We start from the raw sequence: 22,056 nt of genomic DNA, 5'->3' as shown, positions 1-22,056 counted from the left end.
GTAGCTGCATTTTAAAAAGGGACATCTTAAAGGTGGTGAAATTTTTATAAGTATCTGAGATACATGTAAAAAGCCTGTCACTATTCCTTGAGTGTCTCTTCAAGGTGTCGATGACAGAGTGTAGCACAATGCTGTGTTCATGGTAGGTACTGAATAAAATAAATCTGGTGGTTACTTGTGAGAAGTGTATTCGGTAAACAGTTGTCCTCCCACCCTATGTTTTAGATAATGACTGGTTTATGTATCAACCCTCAAAACCCCAGGGAATCTAGTAGCTTTTAAAAGTTTATATAATTCAGCAGTTAAAAAATGCCTTGCAATAATTATGTCTTCACAATTGCTTTCAATAGTTAACATAAATAAAATCCATTTTAAACTATGTTTTTATTGATTTTTAGAAATTGAGAGGGATAGAGCGATAGAAACATCAATGAGAGAGGAACAGCAACATCAACTGGCTGCATTCTGTATGCACCCTACTGGGGATCGAGCCAACAACCTGGGTATGTAACCTGACCGGGAATCGAACCTCTGGTACCTTCTTGGTTCCTGGGTCCACACACAACCACTGAGAGACACTGGTGGGGCAATTAATTTATTTTACTTATATTTCATTTATTTTATTTTGTTGTTTAATATTTTATTATATTTATTTTACTTTATTGTTTAAAGTGTTACAAAGACTAGTATATGTCTTCTCATTTTCCCCATTGACTTTCCCCAAGCCTCCCCCACCCCCCAGCACATGTTCCCCCCTCCATTCCCCAGTGTCTTGCGCCCATTGGTTATGCTTATATATATGCACACAGGTCCTTCAGTTGATCTCTTACCTCTCCCCCGATCCCTTCTCAGCCTTCCTATTGTAGTTTGACAGTCTGTTCCATGCTTCTCAGCCTCTGTATCTATTATTGTTCATCAGTGTATAATGTTCTTTATTATCCATACATGAGTGAGATCATGTGGTATTTTTCTTTCACTGACTGGCTTATTCCGTTAGCATAATATCTGGTGTAATCTCACACTGACCTCTAAGTACACTGGTTCCTGGATGTCCAAGGAGGTTCAAGTCAGCTACTGTCTGAGGCCACACAGCAGGAGCTACAGGAAGATCTACAGATTTCTCCTCTTTGCTTAGGGTTTGGAAGTTTTGGAGCTGTCTGACCTAGTTGCAATTTGTTAGGTAAAGCTGTGAAAGGGCAGGTCATTCATATGCAAAAGTTGCCTGGCACAGCTCAGGTAGTTTCATAAATTGGGTGGGGCAGGGTCTCAGGGAACCACTAGGGGGTGGCAAACAGCGATGGCTGCCATTGAGCTGTCTCTGCATCTCTGTGTTTCTGCATCCTACTTCCCAGCTCAGTAAACAATGATTCCTGTGTGCATCTTTGTGAGAAAGCCATCCTCACTTTCCAACCTGATGCCAGATAGTCCAGTTTTCCCCTGTAGAAGTCTGGGTCCCCATAGTCTCACTGGAAACTGGAGTTCAGAGGAGTCGGGAGCTTGTATCTCCCTTAGAATTGGAAAAAATAGTGCACCCAGTTGCCAGCCTGATTCGCTCATGCACATGTGCACCAATTTACCTCTGCTTTTCTAAGCCTCTGCACCTCCCCTACACAGTCTCAATGAGCTTCTTTCTTTCCTTCTAGATGTAGAACTTCTACTCTGCTAGCTTTCCCGTGATTCTGGGTGGTAGTCGTTTTGTCTTTCAGTTGTAGTTTTGATGTGGCTGTGAAAGGTAGCACGTACAGGTGTATACTTTATGCTGCCATCTTGGTTTCCCTTTCCTCCTGCTTTTTAATTTTTTTTCTCCAGCTGCTGTTCAGCTTGGGCTTGTTTCCATACCTGATCTTCTAACTGACTAATTTGGTCCTCTGCTTCTTCTAGTCTACTGTTGAAACCTTCCATGGTGTTTCTGATTGTAGTTATATCACTTTTGATTTCTTCCTGATTTTTGCATAGATTGATTTTCTTGTCCATCCAGTTTATGAACTGTATGGCCATTACTCTGAATTCTTTTTCTGTCATGTTCCATGCTTCAGTTTCACTTATTTCTTTTCTTGGCGATTTCTCTTTTTCTTTCCTCTGGGGATTGTTTCGTTGTCTCCCCATTCTATCTATCACCTGAAGGTCCAATCACCAAGTTGTGGGGGCCTGGGCTGTGTGCTGTGGGAGTTTCACAACACCTAAGTGTCACTGAAGAGCTCTGACACCAAGACATGTGGCTACTATGGGTCTGTGGGAGCCCCTCTCACCAAGGATGAGAGTCACTGGAGCTTAGTGAGGCCTCGTGCGTATACCTAGAATCAGGGAACCCCCCCCCCCCACCTGCACCATTCTGAAAAAGAGACCCTACTGTTGTGTGCCAAAAATCTGAGTCTCTTAGTGCATGCCAGGAGTCAGTGTCTCCCTGTGCCTGCACTGAGAATTGAGTATGGAGTCTCTGTCACTTGGTGGATAAAGTATTCTTGGATGCAAAATTTGGAAAATCAGGTCCCTGTTTGTGCACGCGCCGAGTATTGGAGTCACTGGTTCTTAGTGTCTGTGTATTCGGAATCAGGGATCCCATGCACGGGTGATGAGAAACAGTCAAGTCACTGGTGCTAAGTGCTGCCTCTTGTATGGAGAATGATGGTCCCGCTTGGGGGACCAGATTACATAGGTGCCATGAGTTGGCGGGAGGTCCACTCCTGTGCTGCAGGAGACAGATTTACATGTGCCCTCACCCAGAATCAAAGTCAGGTGGTGCAGCTGCCCTGAGTGAACCTGGCATCTGGTCATGGGAATGCGAGCTGCAGGAAACAACCTTCCTGTGTCTGTGTGCCCTGATGGACCCCCACCACTCCGATCAGTCCATGGCTCCTCCGCCCAGCCAGTTCTGCCTAAAATTGGCCCCCTACTCTGATCAGTGGCAGGGCTGGCCAACCACCCAGGCCACTGGCCCCCATTGGCTACCCCACCCCATTCAGGGGTACAGCCAGCCATCCCAACACCCAGAGCCCCTCCCCCAAGCCAGCTCCACCCCTGATTGGCCCTTCCAAGCCCAGCCAGCCCACCTCCCACAGCCCTTCCCCATGGTTTGCCCTGCCTCTAATCTGCCGCCCTCATCCCAATTTGGGGCAGGGCCCACAAGCCATTTACCCACAGCCCCGCCCCCAAGCTGGCCTGGCCCTGATTGACCCTGAGGCGGGCCAGATGGCCAACCTCCTGCTGTCTCCTCCTCCTGAGAGGCTTGGCCTCAATCTGCCAATTGGGGTTGGGCAGGCCAGACCCCATCCATGCATAAATTCATACACTGGGCTTCTAGTAGATATAGAAAAAGACAAGGAAAATGACAGTTGGGCTCTAGAGATGGCTGAGTTGAGGTGATAATGACACACCCAAGATATGTTCAATAAGAAGCTACAGAAATAAAATTAAGCCCAAAGATTGGAGAAGTGACTTGAAAATCACCTATATGGCCATGACAGATGAGTAAGTGATACCCCAGAAATGACTATATATAAAGAGAAATAAAACAGAGTGAGGATTGTACCACACGGAGCTCCATATTATGGGTGGGAGATTTAGCATATGGTCAGGAATTCAGACACCAGCCTGGGCAATGGAGTCAAAACCCAGGTAAGCAACTTAAGCAACAATGATTGTAAGGTGTATGTGTGTGTGTGTGGGGGGGGTATTGTTTCTTACTAAAGGGACAGATTTTTTTGGATACTCTTCTGGCAGGATATGCTTCCCCAGCTGGGGCCAACCATAGCTCTGAGAGTTAAGCAAAAAAGACAAGCACCTGACTACGGTGGGAACTGAGAGTGAGATGAAAGTAGACAGAGACAATGCCTTAAATTAAGATGGGTATGCGTGTGCATGCATGTGTAAGGCAGGGGGCAAGTTATATGTGGAGAAGCCAAAGACATAGTCTTCCACTGCATGTAGAGCAAGTAGATGAAGAATCTGAAGAAGCAAGAATAATACATATAATATATAGAATACAGTGTGTATAGCAGTGAAAAAGTATGTCACTGAGATTAAAGTTCCTTGGACCCAGTGAGTACAAGAAAGAAAGGTGAAGCAGATCAACGTGGGCTAGAAGAGCTGGGGGGGAAAAAGGCATATGAGAGTGGGCTTGAGCTGGATTTATAATTTTTGTTAGACCAGGAACAATTTTGAGAGAATCCCAGATGAGGATATGATATGAGAAAAGCTTGGAGGTTGGCAAGTGCAAAGCATGTTTGAAGCACACAAAGGGGGAACAATTCACACTGGATACAGAAATTATGGTGGACCCAACAGTCACAGGGTAAGCCCTGAGTCCCACATTGATTTATCTGTCCTTCTTCCTAAGAGACTAGGAAACTACTGAAAGTGTCAGAGCAAGAATATATGATGAGAGAAGTGGTGTTTTAGTAAGATTAATTTGGGAGTGTGGGGAAAGAGATTAAAGGGGGAATTGTGAAAGAAAGGAGACCAAATCAAATAGTCTCTATGTAAAGTCCTTAGGGCTTAGACTGGGCTAAAGGTAAAAGGTTTAAAAAGATGGCACTAAAATGAGAGCTATGATAAAAGGTAGAATCAACAGGACATGGTGCCTATATATGGAGTGAAGGAGAAGAGTAGAGTCAGAGGTACTTTGCAGACTTAGAAAGCAAAAGAAAAAAAATGGCATTGGTAATAGGAATAATAAAGATATTAAAAAAAAATGGCCTGAAGGAGAAAATTGTAAGATCTGTTTTAAACACTAGAATTTAATGTGACAGTGGGGAATCCATATGGAGCTGTCGAGCAGGCAGCCAGAAATATGAGATTTAATGGGGGGAAAAATCAAGACCAGAGAAAACTGATAATTAGGGAAAAGATAGAAGATGAAACAAAATATAAAGACACTAGACTGCCAAGTAGCGGGGGGGGGGGGGGGGGTGGGTGGGTGGGGGAAGAGTCAGGAGTGTAAACCATCATAGAAAACAAGGGAGGAATTTATTTTAAGGAGGATATAATTGATAGTGTCATCTGCAGCAAAGAACTGAGGAGGAGAATAGAAGATAGTATGATGGATTTAGCTAGAAAGTAATTGCTCTCCTTCAGGCGAGCCAACAGAGTAAGATAAAAAGAAAGAACACATGGTACCAGGGTAGGCAGCAGGCACCAAACATTCATTAGAGAAGTTTGGAAAGTGAGGGACTGGACAGCCAGCTTGAGGGAAAAACAAGGCTGGTTTGATTCAAATTGGTAGGAATATTCCTAACTTTGACCACAAAGAGGATGATGCCAGGGAAGATGTAATAAGATAATAATGGCCCGTAAAAGAAGAAACAAATTAAAAGTAAAGTGGACATTTGCACACGTACATAGAAGTCCCCAAAACAGAACATTAACTAATATCCAGTTACCTGTGCTTTCTGCAATGGTGCCATCCGGCAGCAGAGCACTGCAGTGCACTTCATACAAATCTGTACGAAAATGCTTTTGTAATTGTTAAGACTGGAGTCATGATTAGAATTTAATATGAGTGATAATGTGGAGCCATCGATGATTAATCCATATTCCTGTTGTTCTGTCCATGCTCTGAAAATAAAAAAAATAATGCTGTATTTGAATCTATTATACAATTCTATTTAGGAACTTTATTTCTTTTTAACTATAAGGAGGAGGATCTCCCATAAGTCATCATCAATCTGATTTCTAAACCTATACATTCTAAAGAAGCAATCGTCTCTAATTAAGGCACATCAGAGACTTTGCATCACATGTTTGAGACTCAAGCTGCATACCATTAAGTTCTAAATGGTATAAAAATAATAGACAAGGGGGCAATGGGGCAATAGGGACACATATGTAATACCTTAATCAATAAAGAAAAAACATTAATGGGCATTTAATAGCCAGTCTCTATAAAAAATTGAAGGTAAATTTGGTTAATTACAGATCATTCAAACTCTGATATAAAGACAAGTCATTAGTCAATCTAAAAGCTCCTTAAAAATATAAGTGAAAGACAAAATGGCTTTGGGATATACAGTCACAGAAGAACTTTTCCTAATATTTTGCCTGAATGACATAAACTATCAGTAGACCAGGCTTCTCAAATGTGATGGAGTACCTAAAATATATGGTGTTCATTAAAGAATACCATATAATAATATATGTTCATTAAATAAGTATCATTTTATACTTGATTAGTGTGCCCATTAGAATTACATAGCCATAGCCTTCCCATTAGAATTACATCTGAGCAGTTTTAAAAAACTGCCCATGCACCCTAGGTGGTTTGGCTCTATCAGTTGATAGAGCACTGGCCAGCAGACTGAAGGGTCCTAGGTTCTTTTCCAGTCAAGGGCTTATGCCCAGGTATCAGGCTCAATCCACAGTAGGGGGCATGCAAGAGGCAGCCGATGAATGATTCTCTCTCATCATTGATGTTTCTCACTCTCTCTCTCCCTCTCTCTTTCTCTTTCTGAAATCAATAAAAATATATTTAATAAAAATAAAATAAAAAATTGCCCATGCGTGAGGACTATCCCCAGATAAATTAAATCAGAGTATCTTGGGTAGGGCCCAGTTACATATATTAATGCTTTCAAAAGCTCTTCGGGTGAGTCTTATGCATAGCCAGGGAAGAAAAATGTAACCAGTGCCAAGCATTTAAGAAAAACATATGAGGGGAAAACTTACAACTGAGAAAATTCTACCAATTAACATGTCATTATTTTTATTTTTTTTTATAATGAAGAAAACAACAACACAATGATAAGTCAATGTTAGCTCGGGAAATTTTGGGTGGTATTTGAGAACCACTGCAGTGAAAGTATTAAGACACAGCTTGATCTCATCATTATAAATTCACTTGTCTAACTTGATGCCTTTCAAATTTTAATGTTTAAAGAATCTTATCAAAATTTTTTGGGAATCTTGTAGATTCTGATTGAATAGGTTTGGGGTGGGATATGAGATTTTATATTTCTAACAAGCTTCTGGTGGTAAAGGAGATGCTGTTCTATGGACCAAACTTTGAGTAGTGAGAGCCTAATATGCCTCATTTATCCTTTATGCCATATTTCTTTGTTGTATATTGCTAGCACCATAATATTTTGTACATATTCACATTTTGCTTTATAATTTTATGACCATTTTACACTAACTAAAGAGATATCATTCACATGTTCACCTTCTTTGCTCCCCTACCCACAGAGCAGACTTAATGTACAAAAAGCAGTGACTCAATAATCAATCAAACAATATTTGTAAACATCAATTTTATATAATGAAAGGAATTATTAATTACTCTTTCCTTGGAGAACAAAAAAATCTCATTGGGGTGAAAAAAGCATACATATAAGACTATAACCAACCAAACAAGATATTAAATAGTCACTATCCAGTGATTGGGACAATAAATACACAGGAAGAATAGTGAGTTCTTTGTGAGGTGTGATATCTGAAATGGAACTTGAAAGACAGGGCAGAAAGTGGTGTGTGGAGAGAATGTATCCTGTGGTGCACTAGGAAAGCAAAATGAAAACGTTACTTGAGGCCTTTGGTACAAACTGATTCTGTGGGTAATGGAGAACCACTTAAGGTTTCCGAGCAGGGATGAGATATAGGTAGTTCTTCACATTTAAGGACCACTTGTCTGGAAGAGGGACTTAAGGGACTTGAGGCATGAGTTGCTACAACATATGATGTGGAACACCAGTGGTGAAAATGAGAACATGAATAAAGCTTGGTGGCTGACCTAAAGTGGAAGGGACAAAGAAGCAGCAGCTGGCAGACGTGATTCTAGGTCTGACATCTATGTAACCTGGGGAAAAGACTGTACTCACACAACTCCAAACAGATGAGCCAGGAAGAGGAAATGTTCTGAGCTGAGAAGTAAAGGATTCCATAAGCACTGGCTTTTATAAAAGTGCTCCAGAGTTGCTGAATGGTGCTATGAACTGAATTGTGTCCACTACTTTGTCCTGTTTTGAAGCCCTCATCCCCAATGTGGTGGTATTTGGAGATGGAGTCTTTGGGAGAAACTCAGGTCTAAATAAATTCATAAGGGTGGGGCCCTTATAAGAAGAGACACCAGAGCTTCCCCCTCCCCCCTAGCAATGTAAAGAGACAGTGAAAAGGCAGCCTTCTGCAAGCTAGAAAGAGGGACCACACAGATATGACAAATCAGTTTCCACTGGATAAGCCACACAGTCTATGTTATTTTGATATGGTAACTCAAGCAGACTAAGACAAATGGACAAGTAAAATGCTTGTAATTTGTACTGCCTTTAATAAGTATCATTTGGTTAAGGGAAGGAAACTGTAGTCATAAAAACCTGTTTATTTTCATTGATGCCCAAATACCAGAAGAAAAACTGCTGTTTTAGAATTGGCCAGAGCCTCATGAATGTGGGCTATTCATTTTTAAAAAAAGTATATTTTATTGATTTCTTACAGAGAGGAAGGGAGAGGGATAGAGAGTTAGAAACATCTATGAGAGAGAAACATCAATCAGCTGCCTCCTGCCCGCCCCCCCCACTGGGGATGTGCCTGCAACCAAGGTACATGCCCTTGACCAGCATCGAACCTGGGATCTTTCAGTCCGCAGGCAGATGCTCTGTCTACTGAGCCAAACCGGACTCGGCTGGGCTATTCATTTTTAAAGTTTGTTTAAATAACGGAGATGAAGGTGCCAATATAGTGTAGTTGTTAAAGATATAGCATGGACTCTGGAATAGGTTAGACTTATTCCACCTCAAAGCCTCAGTTTCCCTATCTGTAAGTTGAAGAAAATAAGATTGCTTTTCTGGGTTGTAGTGAAGATTAAATGAGAATAATTATATAAAGTGCTTAACACTGTTCCTAGAACAAAGTGGGTGCTCAAGAAATGAAAAACAGTATTATCTAGGGGTCTTTGAATTTAGTGCATGCGCATCCTAAAGAGGGAATAAATTTCCTTATAGCCAAGGTAAATCCCAATAATTGGTTCAGATAAGGCTAAGCCCTAGTCAATGATAATTCTAGAAAAATATATCATTGAATTATTGTGGATCAGTGGCTTTCCTTGAGATCATGGGTTCCACAGTTCTTCCTAAGCAGCTAGTTGAAAGCAGAATCCAAGTGTCCATGTTAACAAGAATTTGGTTACCTTTGGAATTCTGTGGCATGAAAATCAACACAGAAAATGGCTCTAGGGCACATGGGTCAATCACAAGGCCCGCGGGCCAAATCCGTCCCGCCAGGCCTTGCAATGTGGCCCGCACCGCGCTGTCATCACTGCACTCCGCTGCGTTTCCATCACAATGACAGTTTATGACTGTTCAGTAAACCATTTGGCCCGCGATTTAGGCTGGATTTTAGATTTTGGCCCCTTCTCTGATTGAGTTCGACACCCCTACTCTAGGGGCTCAAAATATATGTAAACTATTATAGAGATCAGTTTTATTACATTCAGTTTAATAGACTGTGAAAATAGGTATTTTTTATTAACACGGACCAGGCCAGAATATTAATGCTAAATACCCAGGCCCTAAATATTGAGAAACTGAACTAGTTTCATAAACCTTGAGAAGTGCATGGTTTTCTTTTAAACTAGAGGTGGGAAGTACCAAATAATTAAAACTGGGCCATTAGCCACATCCTCAGGGAATGTTTTTAATTTATAAGGATAAAATATCAGCTAACAAAGAATGATAAATAAAAAAACAGCCTTCTGTGTAAACAGCTATGATTTATATCTGTACCAATGCCTAAATATAAGAAACTGATGCATTTTCTTACTTTTTAAGACTTCTAGTACTTTTAGGAAATTCATGCAGCAACTTCTTACGGTATTCTATCAACAATTCATGTAATCGATCTTCTTTCCTTTCACTTTCATCAATGGTTTTTGTGGTCAGTTCCAAGAGCTCAGTGCTGGTTTGGAAAAGGCGGCAGGCATAGCAGGTGGATTTGGCCGTCTCCATCTTATCCCCAGTAAGCACCCAGACTTTCAGACCAGCTGCATGCAGAGCTTCAATAGTCTCAGCTGCTTGATCTTGTAGCCTGGGAACACAAAGGAAAACTCATTATCCTCAAAAATTCCTAGCAGAGATTCTGCAAGAAGGCTTGTTAAAGAGAATATTTTTACAATTCAAGCATTTCTGGAGTCCTGACATGTTGGTTTTCTTATGTATCCTCTATGCTGAGAGTGTTCTCTCTGACACAGTTTTGCTTATTAAATGAATTTCAAAGAATGAGGTATGGATTAATTCATGACATCTCTAGATATAAGAGGTATCCTATGATAGAATTGAGAATCAGCATTCTTAGTTAAAATGTTCAGGAACTCACCAAGCATTCTTATTCATTGTCACTTTAGCACATTAAATTTTATTTTATGTCTCACCACAGAGATACTTTACATGGTTTAAAACAGAAAGGGCCAAAGACATTCTAATAAGATATTGAGGGAACAAAATAGTTACAGGGATGTAAAGTGTAGCACAGGGAATATAGACAATAATATTGTAATAACTATGCATGGTGCCAGGTGGGTACTAGACTTACAGGGGGAAATACTTCATAAGGTATATAAATGTCTAACTGCTATGCTATATACCTGGAAACGAACAGGTACTGTCAACTGTAATTGTAAAATTAGAAAAAATTTAAAAATATAAAAAAAGATATTGAGGAAAGTTGGTGAATCCCATCCCTGAGGAGCTTTAAGAACAGAAAAGCCAACCATCCTGAAAGAGAATTTAAGCATAATTCTTAAAGGCAGGAATAAAAGGAGAATGATACTTTCTTTGATTACTTTGTAAAGAGAATAAAAATAAAATTAAACTAAATGAATTTCATTAGAATTGCAGTACCTTCCAATATGGCTAAATATATGTTTGTAACTTTTTTTTTGGTTAAGTCTCAACAATTGGCATTTATAATTCCTAAATATCTCTCCAATATTAAGTGTCTAAAATTGTTGGAGCCCTATAATCATGTTTGTCAGAGCTCAGCCTATATAATTAAAGTAAATCATTTTAAAGTATGCAAAAACAATCTGTAGTCAGTTAAACCAGGTTAGAATAAACTCTCATGTTATTTGTTCTACCTTGAAATTTTTCTGCTTATCTCTGTCAAAATTTTACCTATTCTTGTCCGGCTGGTATGGCTCACTGGTTGAGCATCAACCTATGAACCAGGAGGTCACAGTTTGATTCCTGGTCAGGGCATATGCTCAGGTTATGGGCTTGATCCCCAGTGAGGGACATGCAGAAGGCAGCCAATCAATATTTTTCTCTCATTATTGATGTTTCTATCTCTCTCTTCCTCTCCCTTCCTCTATGAAATTAATAAAAAAATATTTTTTTAAATGTGACCCATTTTACCAGGCACTAATTTAGCTTAAATGATGTCTTCAGCACAAAGTTCCCTATGCCTAGTAAAACTATTTCTTTTTTTTTCTTTTTTTAAAAAAATATATTTTATTGATTTTTTACAGAGAGGAAGGGAGGGAGATAGAGAGCCAGAAACGTCGATGAGAGAGAAACATTGACCAGCCGCCTCCTGCACATCCCCTATCTGGGGATGTGCCCGCAGCCAACGTACATGCCCCTGACTGGAATCGAACCCAGGACCTCTCAGTCCACAGACAGACGCTCTACCACTGAGCCAAACCGGTTTCGGCCTAGTAAAACTATTTCATAAGTATCTGCATAATTAAATGAATGGCTTAGTAAGTACTCAAAAGACCTTAAAGATGCCAGATTAATTCATCTAAGCTACAAATAATTAACTTAATAATCATTCCCATAAATAGTTCAAAATCTGGTGTGTAGACAAAGCAAAATCAAAGATTTCAAAATTTGAGATTAAATTACTAATATGAACAGATACCACTCCAAATGACTGGTCATTAAAATAATGAGAACAGTATTTTCTAGTTACTTGTCTTCCACTGCAGTGGCTCCAAGTAAATTCATGTTTGTCTCAATATCATCAAAAATCATTTCCAATTTTTCTTCTCTCTCGTGTAAGGCCATTTTTGCCTCTACAAGCTGTCTGTCAATTCTTTTATAATCATCTGGAGGAATTTCTTTGAAGGCTACACAAAGTGTCCGATACCCATCCTAGAAGCAAAGTAGGAGATCTATAGTTATCCAAATAATAACAAGGGGGAAAAACACATTTTCTTTAAGTACTCTTACTTTACCAAACAAAGAGAAATTCTGATATATTTTTAGTTTTAAAAAAAGATAAAATTACAACTAAAAAGGTAACATACAATTAAGTTCAAAATAACAAAATATCTCTGGGGGCAAAAAACCCCCACAGAACATAATGCATTTTTGAAAAGTCTTTAAGGCTCCACATTCTGAAGAGAAACTTGCTCTAGAAAAATATTTTATATTAAAATATGGTAAATACTATTACTAAAGCCCCAAATCTAAAAATAGACCATAAAGAGAAGCTAAAATTCACTTAAACAGATATTTAAATAAACCATTTCCAGCATTTCTCTATTTCTTAGGGGTTGGAGTGAAGGCTCACCATTGAAGTTCGTTCCACATGGGCTTTGGTTGACTCAATATCATGATTATGCACCCTGGGAAAAATCGCTGAGTCGGCGCCTTTACAAAAGAGAAGTATGCCTCCTAAAATGAAAAACCAAAATAGTCAACTTAGAATTTTAAGCCTTGTACTGGAACTAATAACACTGAATGATTAGGGTGGATATACCCACTCAGCTATTATGTATCCTGAGCCTGTCTTAAAATGCTCACCAAAATTGACTGAGACATCTTGACCTTTTGCATGGTCAGGACAATATTCACCACCTCTTCAGACTGGTATGGACACAAGTAATAACTCAGAGTTTACAACATGCACTTCTGTTAAAATATACTTCCTTCTAGTGAATCACAAAAGACTATGCTGTGTCAAGTGTACTTGAATTATCTTTGAAAATGTCAGCCATGGTCTGTGGCATCTACTGATGTCAAGGACCAAACTTAATCTCAAACAAGGTAAAATCATTTTAAATTAACTATATAAATTAACTTTTAAAACAGTGGCTTGACAGTTTTTACCAGAAACTTGAGACTAGCTTTGTAGAAGATATTGAGGATACACTGTACTTAGTAGCACACCTACAGCTTTATATCAGTCCGTGTACCCAGGAAAGCAGTAACAGTTGAGCATGAAGAAAGACCCTTCATCCTTACAAGGCAAAATGCTAAATTCAACAAGTTAAAAAATAACAGTGTTGCTCTGAGGTTAAGGCCCTTGGCATACCACTTCCCTAGATATCTCACCATTTGCAGTAGAATGCATATGTGCATGGGCACAGATAAAAACAGCAAGTATTTCAAATGTGCTTTTTTTTTTTCATTTTCTCTCACACATCCAATTTGTGTAAAAGTCACAAAGCAAATGGTACATTAACATACTGAAATCAGTTTCATTTGCAATCATACCAAAAAATATGAATAAAGTGGGATATTATACATTCCCTCAAGAGTCTTGTCTATATCTTCCTTTTCTCACATTTAGGAATTTGCAACAAATTTAATACTAAAAAGTAAATTACTAGAAAATTAATCAAGGCCGAAACCGGTTTGGCTCAGTAGACAGAGTGTTGGCCTGCGGACTGAAAGGTCCCAGGTTCGATCCCGGTCAAGGGCATGTACCTTGGTTGCGGGCACATCCCCAGTAAGGGGTGTGCAAGAGGCAGCTGATCGGTGTTTCTCTCTCATCGATGTTTCTACCACTCTGTCTCTGTCTCTTCCTCTCTGTAAAAAACTCAATAAAATATATTTTTTAAAAAGAGAGAAAATTAATCAAGGATATTTTGAAAAAACCACCCAGAGACAGACATATACACATACACAAACATAAATAGATACAGAGGTTTCTGAGAACCCCCAAATGAAGCATTCTTATGAGTCTTGCTGAATTTGAACAGAAGGTACCCCAACCACCATGGCTCCTCCCAAAGATACGGGGGAACTCTGGGATGATGTTACTGGTTCCCTTGCAAGCAAAGGGCAAGCTTCTTAACTGTCAAAGAGGCCAGAATGCTGAAGTAAAATAAGAATGCTCTTTCATATTAGGCTGACCATTAGTTATCTCTAGCTCACCAGTCTCCAGGGAGTATAAACCAATGGGAATTGAGGAAAGTCAGGGAGGGATAACCAGCAACTCTACACTCAAGGACTTTCAGCTAGTAATTGCAAACCCCACAATCATACTGAACTACTACATGTAGACATTATTGGTGATTGATCAGTACCTGGAACAAAAAAGTCACCCTTTCAGTTCCTATTTGGACAATCATAATTGAGTAGAGCTCAGTTTCCAAGAAAAGGCAAACACTGTCATACCAGGGGTTCCACCAATGACAATTTGACAAGCTGAATGCTTGGGCTTACTTATATAAATACATTAAGGCCTATATGAAGCTACTGCTTTATGTGACGTTAGGTAATCATTTACTACTCCATTTAATGTTTTCTTTCTTAAAATTGTTGATTAAATATGAATCTAAAATGGAAAAGAGAAAAAGTCATTAAAAATGCATACCTTCTTGATTCTGCACAATAACACTCATACGACGGCGGACAGAATCAAAGTTTAAGGTGTGAAGAAGTTCATACCTTTAAAAGAAGAAAAATGAGAAAAGTAAAATACCTACACCACACTGGGAAAAATAAAACACAAGAGAAATATCTTAAGATATTTAAACATCTTTAATGAACCAAGCTCTTCTCTTTGGGTAAGGGGTGCTAGTTATGGGTACAACTGGGGATTTTTACTGTGTTTTTGAAATGTCTCTGCATTTAGAGAATGCTGTCAGAGGACACCATTGTTGGTAAGGGGTATCTGTATCTTCTTATTATACTACTTAAAATATAAGGAGTGAGTGACTACATAGAATAAGGGACATATAGATGTCCCACAGAGCCATATCTGGAGGGATTTAATAATAATCTCACCTTTACAATTATTTCAGTCATCTATGGAATGTCTAATATGTGTCAGGCACAGTGCTAGGTGCTAGAAAATAAATAGGTATCCCCTCAGACCCTTCCCTCAAAGGGCTTCTTATATGATAAGGCAAACAGAGGGTAAGGTAATAAGATGACTACCTTCCAGTCTACCAAAACCTGTAATAAAGGATCTCACAGAGGAGACGTGAGTATGCAGAATGAAGACATCCAAAGGAAGGCTTCTTGAAAATAGTTGTACCTGAGCTGTGTTCTCTAGAAGTGATATGATGAAGAAAGGGTAGCATGGCATTCTGAGTAGAGGGAAGAGCATGTGCAAAGGCACAGGAGTATGATTACATATGTACCACAGTGGGAATATAAAGTAGTTCACTAAGGCTTGACATCTAATTGATGAGGAAATAGTAAGGACGCTAAGCAGGGCCTGGGAAATGAGAATATTATGGGCCAGAGATTTGGGATTTTATCCTAACAGCAATAGAAATCCACTGAAAGGTTTAAACAATGGAAGGATATGATCAGATCTGTGTGTGAATGGCTGAGCTATACTAATCAAATGAGAACATGAAAAAGGTTAAAAACACGAGTTAATTATTTTTAAAATTATTTACATGAGGAAAATATATTTTTGAAAATAAACAATTTGGATACAAGCATCTGGCCTAAAAATATTACAAAGCTTGATTTTGATGGGAAGGAGGAGTTCATGCGTGAGTATAACATAAATATGTAGTATTTCACTTTGCTTTGGCCAAGATGGGGGGGCTCTGGTTGCAAACTGGTTAGAATCTAGACAGATGATGACTCTGAGTTCTTGGCAGTCAGGCCAAAGAGGCTTCCTATGGTTTCTAAGCATATCTCCCTAAAGGTGCATCTACATGTATACAGGGTATGAGATCAGTTTCATGAGATGCTAGGGGCCAGAATTTAAGTCAGATAATTAAATTTCAACTTCAGATAAAGGAATTCAAATTAATCATAGAGTCTCATTCAAATATGCTGTTATGCTAAAATGGCTTTGTTCCTTGAGGTCTCTGTAGGGAAAAACACTGATGCCTTAAGAGTATTTGCCCTGAGGCTCAACCCTGATCATCTTATAGGGGTGTGGAACTCAATCAGAGAAGGGGCCAAAATCTAAAATCCAGCCTAAATCGCGGGCCGAATGGTTTACTGAACAGTCATAAACTGTCATTGTGATGGAAACGCAGCGGAGTGCAGTGATGACAGCGCGGTGCGGGCCACATTGCAAGGCCTGGCGGGACGGATTTGGCCCGCGGGCCTTGTGTTTGACACATGTGATAGAACAAGACAAAGCTTCTAACACCAAAGCTGCCATGATTGAAATCCCAGAGTTATTGGTTGGGTTCTGGAAATAAAGTTTCATGCATGTTCACTGATTTTTCTTGCAGCATGTGTTCGAGACCAGAAATGGTATTTTAATTTCTGACAGAAAGTCCAGGCAGACTCTCATTCAGGCTACTGGATCCATATGTGAACCAAACTGGAATCATTTCCACATCAAATCTCACTTTCTGCCATTCTATGAAAAAAATTACTTTCTCCTCCTTGAACTACATTTACATAAAACTCTGAACTGGAGAGCAAAGTCCTACACTTGTAGATGACTCCTTTGCTGCCCTTACTAGATTCAGTTAAGGTGGACTGTAGAATTAAGATGTGACAAACAAATAAATACACAGTGCTACTTACTCTTCTATTTCTTGTCTTTGGTTCTCTATTCTCATATGGCCATTCTGAGTTCCTAAAAATGTGAACCCATACCTGTCAAACACAATAAAAAATACATTTGTATATCTCTAAAGAATAATTCATTTCCATTGGGGTTACTTGTAATCTTTTATTGTTTTCTTCTCTTTTATATGATATCAATATATAATCTTCCCTTTACTGGCTGACATAATACACAGCAAGTCAATGAACAGTCACATATTGTAACCAAAAAAGAGGCAATTTGTAAATTAAATTATGTTACTAACACACTGTGTGACCTTTTAGTCACTTAATTATCTTGGCCCTCATGTGTCAAATGGGACTATCTTTACCAAATGATGTAAAAATTGCTGGGAGCACTTCAGAAATAATGTGTTGTACAAAAAGTGGCCATTGTTATGATATGCAAAATATAACATGAACATTTAGACTTCTGGCTGGTATGCATAAATAGTAATACAAGTTACACCTATGCATTACTATTTTCTTTCTGCTCTTAATTGGTTAGGTTTTGGGAAATTTTTCCTGAACCTTCAGATTAAGGAGTCTGACTTTTTACTAAAGAATAGTATGTATTTTTATAAGATAAGGTTACTGAAGCAAACAGAGGGGGGGAAAAATAACTCCTGTCCTGTGATTTCACTTTCTCAAGAAAAGTATAGGAAGTGCTTCTTTTTTTTTTCACTCTTCAAAAATGCTAATGTATTTTTCAACAACTTATCTCAGGGTTTTAAAACATCTTTATTGAGGTATAACTGATATATGTAGAACTCCACATACTTAATGTATGCAATTTGATGAGTTTGGACACATGCAAACACCTGTGATACTAAAATACTATATTGTTAAATTAACTATAGGTATGACACTCTAGAGCAGACCTGTAGAATGCATTCATGTGCTTACTTTTTAGCTCCTTTCACCAAAGCTATTTCATCTGGTGAAGAGGCCACATAGGTTAATTCAGCTGATTCTGTAGCTCCATCAACAGCATCATTTACTTTAATTTCTACTGTATGGCATAAACACAAGGCACGCAGAAAGAGCTCTTCTCGATTCTGTTAAACAGTAACAATAAAAAATGACTATATGATTTTCACACTGATCACTTGGTAACTAGTCCATGAACAGAGATAAAATATTAATGTGAGAGAAAATTATAACCTCCAGCAGACTGAGTGAGCAGAAATTTATAAATTTTTAATACTCAACTAAGCTATCTTCCTAGTTCCTAACAGCATTCCTGATTCTCAGCTAACATACCATAGAAGCTGTGTTAACTCATTCAGGTTAGTGTAGTGCTACCTAATACCCAAGCGGTGACTTTTTCTTGCCTAAAAGAGTTCATTCAGTATCTAATTCACAATCTGGCAATAGCTCAGGTGCAGAGAAACTCTGGTTCATTTAATGCTTAGATACTCCAGGGACTAGAATGATTTGAATGGATATCGTTCTCGGAAGAGCTCATATCTTAAAGACAGAGCACAAAATATTTATGATCACACAGACAGGGAAGTGCAATTTTACCCAATGCAATTTCCCATAATTCTTTCTACTTATTTACATATTCTAGAGGCGTTAGTAAAACAAGGTGAAATGAGAGAAGAAACAAATGGTTATTCAAAAGTCTGCCATAAGCTAAAATTCACTTTTACTATGTAGGGTTAACACATGCATACATATATTGATTTCTCAAAGTAAAATGGCAATGCAGAAAATGCTACCTTATCTGCTTTATCAAAATATGTTAAGGGTCCATCAGTTTGAGAGAGTCCATCAGTTTCCTGAGTTACACCTTTATATTTGTGCCCATCTATGCAGCATTCAATGAATTCCATGCTGTTTTCAGTGAGTGTTCCAGTTTTATCTGTAAATACATAGTCCACCTAAAAATAAGGACACAAACATATATTTTAACTTTGTTCAGTGTGATTTTTTGTTGGGTGTAAGGCAGTGCAATTTTCTCACGCTTAGAAAATATCTTTTCTAAGACTTCTTGTCAGATGTAAGGTAATTATAGAAGCAACATTATCAAATGAATGAGAAACAAGAGTATTTTTAAGACACTGAAACACTATCATATTTCTACAATATAGAAGATTAATAGGAAGGAAGAATGTGGCTATTTTATCAAAGTAAGAACTCTTCAATTTAACACCTAGTCTTTTTTATGCAAAGAAGTTACGTAAGAGCCCTGAAGTTTTCTCAGTGGTTAGAGCATTGACCCGTCCCTCTCAGGGCTGCGGGTTAAAGTCCTGGTCAAGAGCAAGTACCCCAGTTGCAATCTGATATCGTCTCACACTGACCACTAGGTACACTGGCTCTTAGTTCTCCAAGGAGGTGCAAAATCAACCACTGTCTGAGGCCACCCAGCAGGAGCTGCAGGAAATCTGCAGATTTCTCCTCTTTGTTTAGGAGTTGGAAGTTTTGGAGCTCTCTGACCCAGCAGCAGTTTGTTAAGTTAGGCTGTGAGAGGACAGGCCATTCGTATGGAAAACCTGTTTGCACAGCTTGAATGGGGTTTTAAATTGGGAAGGGCGGAGTCTCAGGGAGTCACCAGGGCGGACCAAACAGCGATGGCTGCCAGTCTCCACGTCACCGTCACCGTGTCCCGCACCCCCATGTAGTAACAATGATTCCTGCAAGCACCTCTGTGAGAAAGGCACCCTTGCTTTCTGACCCGATGCCAGACAGTCCAGTTTCTCCCTGTAGGAGTCTGGGTCCCCAGAGTCTCACCAGAAGTTGGAGTTCAGAGGAATAGGGAGCTTGTATCTCCCTCTTGATAAAAAAAAAAACAGCACACCAAGTTGCCAGCCCAGTTTGAAATCCTTTGTACCTCTGCTTTTCTACGCCTCTGCATCTCCTACCCAGTCTCAATGCCCTTTTTTCTTTCCTTCTAGTTGTAAAACTACTACTCAGCCAGCTTTCCCGTGGTTCTGGGTGATAGCGTTTTGTCCTTTAGGTTGTAGTTTTGGTGTAGTCGTGAGAGGCAGCACGTATAGGTATATACCTTATGCCACCATCTTGGTTTCTCCCATAATTTCATAAATTATGGAAAAAATAATCTATGAAGTAAATTTTCCACCTTAAATAAGCCATATTGAGCATTTCCATTTTATCTCAGATTTTATCTTCTATTTGTAACATCTGGCTTTTGGAAACCCACAATTTTATCTCCTTTTGGCAACTTATGCTTAAAAATTTAAAATTATGGTCTGACAGGAACAATCAATAAGCACAAGATTAAGGTTTCTATTATGTAAGGCAGGAAGAAATGAACTCCAACAACAGTTGCTCTCTATTTTTCAAAGCTTTTCACAGTAGCAGCATGTAATTTTCCTTTTTGTCCTCTTAGCTGGCCAAATTTGAATTTTCTCTTTAAATTAATCCAGATGGTATTGTTTCTGTGTTGTTAGAGTTTTTCTAGTTAAATGAAAATCCAGGGGGCTTTATTTTCTGATCAAAATTATTAACCTTCATTTCCCCCTAAAGGTTGTCCTGTGTTGTAGCATCTCCTGGACTACTGTAGGAATTAATTAACCCATTAAGAAATCTTTTATGAGTGTCAAAGGTTGTAGTTTTAAAAATATAAAGTGCAATTGTTTGCTGATATATAATAGGTTGTGTAGTATGGCTACACAACCTAATATATTAATTATCAAACAGTAATGTGTATCACACTCACTTGGAGGACTCACTGAAACTCAGATCAGGGGCTCTATCCCCAAAGTTTCTAATTTAGTAGCTCTGGGGCAGGGTCAGTTAATGTGAATTTCTAGCAATTTATCCGGTGATGTTAACATTGATGGTTCCTGAATCCTATTTGAGTATCACTGATCTAATATATGCCATATACTCAGAATTTCTTATATTTAAGGGAGAGAGAGGGCTAAAGAGTGAGAGCCTGCTGCTTGCCTGACTCACAACAGCCTCTTCCTCTTTCCTCTTTAATGGTGGTTTAAAACAGATAAGAAAAGGCCCCTCTCTATCAACAGGCTCAAACCAACCACATTATGGATAAAAGACCTGAAGTGAGATAAGTGTTCTAAGGTAGAAAGAACCCTGAACTTAAGGCTGAACACACAATATTTCATAGTTCAAAATTGGTCAACAATATTCACATCATTCAATATAATGGAACACTTGGAATGGAGTCTTGGCTCCAGCACCTACTATAACTTTGTGACCTTGGGTAAAAATCTCTTAATCTCTTTGAACTTTATATAGGAACCATAAATAACTAAATATTCTGCACAAGGCTGTAAAAATTACAAAATAAAGCTCAGCAATAACTATGTTTATAAACTATGATATGTTATATAGATGTTGATTGCCATTGCTGTTAACTTGAACATAATTACACAGTACTGGACTCTTTCCATCATCCCTCATTCCCTAATTTTTCTGAATTATCATAACATTGGTATGTGTATTTTCCCAACTAAATGGTGAAAAACTTGAGGGTTTCTTGTTTACTTTATAATAGTAACCTCAGTACCAAGAATATATCCTACATACAGAGAAGTTCAATACACACCACTGAACTAAATTGTTGGAATCAGAGTACATACTCAGACACAACATTAAGCATAGCTACAAGACTAGGAGGGGATAGAAAGAAGGAGACTTTGGTTTTGTTTTATTTCTTCAAGATAGTTTGAAACCATTTGATTGTCTAAAAGATTAATGTCTAATCAAAAGACCTCATCCATTTCCAACTGAACTGAGTGAGCAGTCTACTTTTTGTTTCTCAAGTCAAACACTGCCTTAAACATATCTTTCCATTTTAAAAAATACCATGTAGGTCATTTTAAAAGAATTGTTAAGTGTTTACAATGACATTGATGAGAACTAATTGACATTGCTTTTAGCAACATAAAAGCCCTATATATCTTAAATTATGACTCATCAAAGAGGAAACTGGTTAAATTTCATTTTGGGTGTACATTGCATTGAAAGCTAAATGACCTAAGAAGCTATTTCAAGACTTATTTGCATTTTCATTTGGGTAGTTTCTACATATATAACCTGACAATGATGGCAAGTTGGTTTTTCTCTGTATAAATTGAGGTGATGGACTGGCTATATTAACTAAATGACAATCACACCCAGAAAAGCAGGTTTTGGTTGGAGAAAGAAGTAGTGAATGAAATGTGGATGACTCTAGTTTCTTTTCACTTATCAAATTTACCAGATCATTCCCCAAATCCCCACTTTACTTTCTGCAATGTGAATTCAGTCTAAATGATAAGTATTACATTCCCATAGGTAACATAAAATCTGTTGAGGTGCACATATGAAAGACCTAAGAGTCTTATCAATTGGAACATGGCCTGGATATCTTGCCTGTCTCTGGTATCACATGTGGAAAGTT

The 22,056-nt window shown here is 38.6% G+C and overlaps 1 protein-coding gene across 4 annotated transcripts in view; it reads right to left on the bottom strand.

The window, feature by feature from the left end:
* ATP11C (ATPase phospholipid transporting 11C) overlaps positions 1-22,056 on the bottom strand; it is a 186,212-nt gene that overhangs the window by 39,461 nt on the left and 124,695 nt on the right. For all 4 annotated transcript variants that reach the window (XM_036443269.2, XM_045583476.1, XM_045583475.1 and 1 more), the window contains 8 exons: positions 18,407-18,568; positions 17,589-17,740; positions 16,662-16,733; positions 14,527-14,600; positions 12,496-12,599; positions 11,893-12,074; positions 9,745-10,008; positions 5,379-5,553 (listed from right to left, as the gene is read on the bottom strand). In XM_036443269.2, the coding sequence (XP_036299162.1) occupies positions 5,379-5,553; positions 9,745-10,008; positions 11,893-12,074; positions 12,496-12,599; positions 14,527-14,600; positions 16,662-16,733; positions 17,589-17,740; positions 18,407-18,568 (1,185 nt within the window). The remainder of the gene's footprint in view (positions 1-5,378; positions 5,554-9,744; positions 10,009-11,892; positions 12,075-12,495; positions 12,600-14,526; positions 14,601-16,661; positions 16,734-17,588; positions 17,741-18,406; positions 18,569-22,056) is intronic.

Source organism: Pipistrellus kuhlii, unplaced genomic scaffold, assembly GCF_014108245.1.
Source record: "Pipistrellus kuhlii isolate mPipKuh1 unplaced genomic scaffold, mPipKuh1.p scaffold_m20_p_19, whole genome shotgun sequence".
NCBI lineage: Eukaryota > Metazoa > Chordata > Mammalia > Chiroptera > Vespertilionidae > Pipistrellus > Pipistrellus kuhlii.
Note: the sequence above shows the minus strand (reverse complement) of the source record. Positions and strands in the feature narration are given on the sequence as shown.